The sequence below is a fragment of the Quercus lobata genome, chromosome 11 (genome assembly GCF_001633185.2).
Source record: "Quercus lobata isolate SW786 chromosome 11, ValleyOak3.0 Primary Assembly, whole genome shotgun sequence".
NCBI lineage: Eukaryota > Viridiplantae > Streptophyta > Magnoliopsida > Fagales > Fagaceae > Quercus > Quercus lobata.
The window spans coordinates 14,648,998-14,654,239 of NC_044914.1; the positions used below are offsets into that span (position 1 = coordinate 14,648,998).

The 5,242-nt window shown below is 30.7% G+C and overlaps 1 protein-coding gene across 2 annotated transcripts; it reads right to left on the reverse strand.

Moving 5' to 3' along the window:
- Positions 1-269: 269 nt before the first annotated feature.
- Positions 270-4,442, reverse strand: LOC115969241. 2 transcript variants are annotated; one of them, XM_031088848.1, is made up of 4 exons: positions 4,349-4,442; positions 3,348-3,568; positions 3,012-3,199; positions 270-703 (listed from the first exon to the last, which is right to left on the reverse strand). In XM_031088848.1, exons 3-4 carry the CDS (start codon positions 3,154-3,156, stop codon positions 354-356), a joined length of 495 nt encoding a protein of 164 aa, XP_030944708.1. In that variant the 5' UTR covers positions 3,157-3,199; positions 3,348-3,568; positions 4,349-4,442; the 3' UTR covers positions 270-353. The 2 variants fall into 2 exon arrangements, with proteins under 2 accessions (XP_030944708.1, XP_030944705.1); XM_031088845.1 differs by lacking the exon at positions 3,348-3,568 and having other exon boundaries at positions 271-703; positions 3,012-3,305.
- Between the last annotated feature and the right edge of the window lie 800 nt (positions 4,443-5,242).

A 5,242-nucleotide genomic window follows, 5' to 3' on the forward strand; every position in this document is an offset into this window, starting at 1 on the left:
AACATGTGTTGTCTAGAAACTAAAAAAGAAGAAAAAAAAGAAGGAAAACATCAAACTTACTTCTAGTTGCTCAATCTGGGAAATGTCCATAACTAGGCTCTCATACCAATTATTGGGTGATGGGAATCACAACATACTTGTTCAAGAAGCAATTGTATTTATTCAAGAGTATCCAACCCCCAAAGTGAAACTTCACCAAAAATAACAATAATATTTTTCAACATACTTTATTTATTATTCAAATTCAAATCATACGAATAGATTATTTGACAAAATAAACATAACATTCAAATATAAAAGAAGCCCACTTTTATCTACTAGAAGTAGATAAAGACTTATTGAAATAAGTACCCTCAAAATTTAAGCTCCTTTTTAACTTTTCGTTTCTTCTGCAGGTTCCCTTCAACTTGTGTCTCAGATTCACTCTCGTGTTTCCTCTTCCGAGAAGACGATGGACTATTGATGCGCGCCCATTGCCTTTCGTACCTATCTGGAGGAGTTGTAACTTTTGGTGACATTTTGATCATTTTTCTTTCTCCTAGTGATGCAGGGTGTTTTCCATTCTTGACTCCGTGTTTTGAAGGTTTATTGGTTGTTTTGCTTGACCTCAAGCGTGGCTTTGAATCCTCCTCCTCTTCTGATGAATCCTCTTCCTCTTCTGATGAATCCTCCTCCTCTTCTGATGGATCACGATTGAAGATGTCTGGAATTTTTTTTTTTTTTAAAAATGAAAACAAAGAAATCAAAATCTAAATGTAGAATTTGTAAAAATTGTGAAAGTTGCTTATCCTTTGGATCTCAATCTGGATCTTAGAATCTTATAGGATCCTGATCCCATAGAATATTATAAACATATCAGTTTAGCAGCCCCAATTCAAATTGATAAAAAATAAAAATAAAAACACTAAAAAAATGCAAAAAAAAAAAAGCCATAACTCTTACTTCATCTTAATCTAATCAACAAAATCACAAAAGAAAGAAGATAAGAGAAGATACTCTTTAACGGTGAATGCGAGAAACTAAATTTGACGATGGTGCCATTTTGAGAGAGACAATTGACACCAACATTATGAGAGACATTAGGCATTGTTATTTGCTTTAAGTTGTTTATGTGAGATATTATGTATGCTTGTGGTGTTAGAACTTAGATCTTTTTATTTTTAATTTGGTACTTTGCCTTATATTAGCAATTTGTGTCAAAAATTACTTTTGTTCAATGTTTCTTTAATATATATTATGAATTATAATTATAGGAATTTTTTAGTATAATTTAAAAAAAAAAGGGGAAAAGAAGAATCTTACGATCCTCATGCTGATCTTAAATCTGATTGCTAAACCCTCTCACAAATTTCGTGTAGGATCTCGATCGAATAACCTTGATTGAACATGCCTCTGTTTTGTATTCTTGTTGTTTTTTAACAGATTTAGAATCTATGCATCTTTAGGAACAGTAATTGATTTCTTTATTTCTAATTTGTTGTGTTCTATTTTGTTTTGAATAAAAGTTGAGTGAGCAAGTCAATAGGTGTACGAAGTGATGAACATGTTTTGTTTGGTGCTTTTTTTTTTAGTATTGGCAATAGTCTTTGGTTTCTTTAATTTCAATTTTTTTTTAATAAAGAGTCACATGAATAGGTTAATGGATATGTAGCTCAAATTTAATGTGGAAAATGTTCTAGAATCGTATTTCTGCGTCAAGATGCACATGCATGATCGAAGGTATGTACGCAAGTCCGAAAACCCGTGTGGCTTCTGATCCATGCATGTGAAGCTTGACCCAGAAAGGCCAAATCTTTATTTTAATTTTTTTTGTGCGATTGCTTTTATTCGTTTCCTGACGACTCAGTTTGACTCTACTTAGATTAGAAAATAATTAATTTTTTGTCATTATTTTCTCTATGACTTTTCCGTACTAAATTATATTTGACATGATCAGAGAAGAGAAAGCTAAAATGAAAATTGAACCCTCTAAGTTAGAGAAGGCCTCTAACTTTATACTTTCATTCAATTAAATCCTCTAAATTTCAAATTTATTCAATTTAGAATTTTTATCAAATTAATTAAAAATTTTCTGTTTAGTATGCAATTAACTAATGAAAAAAATTTTGAAAAAAAAAATCTCACATTAAAAATCTATAAAATATTTTAATTAAATTTATAAATTTTTTTTAATGTGAGTTTTTTTTTTTTTTTTTTTTTTTTGAAGAAATTGGACATAAGACCTAAATTAAATAAATTTAAAACTTAGAGGACTCAATTTAATGAAAGTAAAGTTAGATGATTGAAATGAATTTTAGTCAAACTTAGAAGGTGCAATTTGCATTTTAGTCTTTAGAATAAGTTATTTCCCTATTAATGCATGAGTGATCTCATCTGATTTCATTGCTAATTAATTAGGTTTTAAATGGGTTCAATTTTATTGATTTTGAATTTAAATTTGCTTCTTTTATACCATTGATATTTTCCTTTTGTGTGTTTTATTTTACTTAATAATTGCATAATTAAGACTTATGGCTTAGTTAATTATCTCAATATTTAAATGTAGCCTAATAATATTAGTAGCAGGTGACCAATGACTCAAGCAGGATTAGTGTGCTTCACACTTTCTCATCCCATACCCTAACTTCAAACCTAATGTTTGGTGTATATATAGGCATCTACATGAGGCCCAAGTTGGTCGTTGGACCTAAACCAGGTGGCAACTCCCAACCCTCCACCTCAATGGTCCACTTGACCAAGGGGTACACCCAAAAGAGAAAAAAATGGGTCATGCAGTACCCGTGGGGCACGGGGCAATGCACTCTCACCCATCAAAATTGTGTTATGCATCCTCAAACAACACTAATGTAGGTCCCTAGTTCCATGTAATAGGAAGCCATGAGAATCCTCTTATTACTGGGGATGTCATAGTACTTGAAGTACTGTGTGGCCTTATAGATTCAACCAGTTGGATATCCCCATCAAACGTAGGAAATACAATATTCTCATTTGTTTAGTAAATGAAACCATACCTGATCGATTGTACGTCGGTTCCTTTTTGTTACGGCTGCCATGGGATCTAGTTGTTAGAAGTGATCTAATTTCTTTAGCAACCTTGTACAATTGGGTAACCTTCTCTGCTATGATCTGAATAGCATGATGTTGATCCTGTACCATAGCTGGATCGATGCTTTGATAACAATTTCAGGAGCCTTCTAATCTAAAATGGGATGAAATGGATTTAAGGTAAATTGAGTGGGCATGAGAAGAATGGGTGGTGGAATGACAGTAGAGAGATGAGTAGTTTGAGGGAGTCACCCTCCATTCTGAAAAAAAACAAACAAATAGGGAATCAACCTGAGTCTTACATAAGTACATGAAGAAAATTTCACTTTTAGTAATTGCCAAGATATATGGTGCTGCTCCTTCTGTTTTGTACTAGGTGCTACTCCTTCTGTTGCTGAAGATATTATTGTGTCGGAGCAACACCTTCTTTTCCAGTTGTAAGTTGTTTGCTTTAATAAAGTCTTTTGCAGTGGTAACCTCCCAAGTGTTTCCATTCCAATAGAGATGTCTTAACATATCATATCTAATATATAAAAGTTGAAGCACAATCATCATTCAAATTGAATTAATTAGGTTCCAATTGTAGTCTAAATTTGCACCAAATATCTATTTTTTTTAGTTTTGGTGTCAAGTAATTCATTCGTAACACTCAATGTAAAAGCCGAGATAACTTCCTCACTGACCTAGGTAAGACCATTTTATCATCACTACTGTTCAATCAACTCTAAATAAAAATAAAAAATAAAAAATAAAAAACTCTAAAATAATTCCCATAAAAAAAAATAAAAAACTCTAAATTAATTTTAATTGCACTAAAATTTTACCAAAAATTGTCCTAACTGTCCTATTACTTTTTTTTTTTTTTTTTTTTTGATGAGAACTGTCCTATTACTTTATATCAAGTGTCTCTAGATTTTAAATGCATTCCAACTTCATGTCAAGTGTCCTTTCAATTATACTCTAATTGTGTGTCAATTTATTTACATGCAAATTCTTTTTTTTTTTTTTTTGGGAGAATCGGCAAATTCAGGTATTTAAACTTAGAAAATCTAAGAAGATCCAATTCGAGTTTATTATATTTATATGTAATACTATGAACCTATATGGTCTATACTTGTTAAGTAGAAACGTTAAACATATGTATTGCAGTCCTGCATATGCAGTGTATATAAACCTTTTCTATAAAAATAAAAAAAATTTAACTCTAGTTTTAGGTGGTGGATGGAGATTGCTAATTTCGAGTAGAAGATGAATGAACACAGCGAAGAAGTGCAATGACAAAGAGAATGAGACAAACAAATACCTGGATTGCGAGGCCTGTTTGATAAGGATAAATAATCAGTGAAGGATAAATGATAGGGTCACCAAAGAGGGAGGCCCTTAACCTATCAATTCAAGCTTGAAAAATGGATTGCAGATTGTAATCGGTTTTAGGGGTTTTTATAACCATCAGCATTTCGCACGTGTTTATTATAATACCATGAACGTGTATGGTCCATAATTGCTGAGTATCTATTGTATTCATTTGGAACACTTTATTTGGTTTTTTTAAAATGTTTTTGTTGTAAGTGTACTTAAATATACTTTAAATATACTTGTACATTAATAAAAATAAATAAAAAATAAAAAATAAAAAAGGAGAAAGAAGAATAAGATTAAAAAAAAAAAAAATGAGGTTTTAAAAAAATTATACATAAAAATCAAAACGCAAAACACGAACATATACGCTAATTCCAAACACACACCAAGTCAATAAATGTAAAACAAGTCAATAGATGTGAACGGACTGCATGAATCTTGGCCCCATCAGGATAATAATCAACCCAAAAATAATTGACTGCGTCTGTGGGTCACTAAAGAATAGACCCTTAACCAATCAATCGAAGCTTGAAAACTGTAATCAGTTTTTGGGTTTATGACAATCAGCATTATCACATGTTTGCCTGGCCATAATTCAAAATGAAAAATAATTTCAAACTTTTTTACAATGAAAAAAAGCTAAATTAAAAAAGCTAAAATTACAAACTTTTTGATATTGAATATGAATTTTGACAAATCAATGGTTAAATTTACATTTTCGTTTTATGCAAATCAATGATTTATGCTTACAAAATTTCTAAATGATTAAAAAATAGGTAACTATGTTATTTATTAAATATTTAAATGTCTAAGTTTTTATATTTTGAAAGTTGTGAAT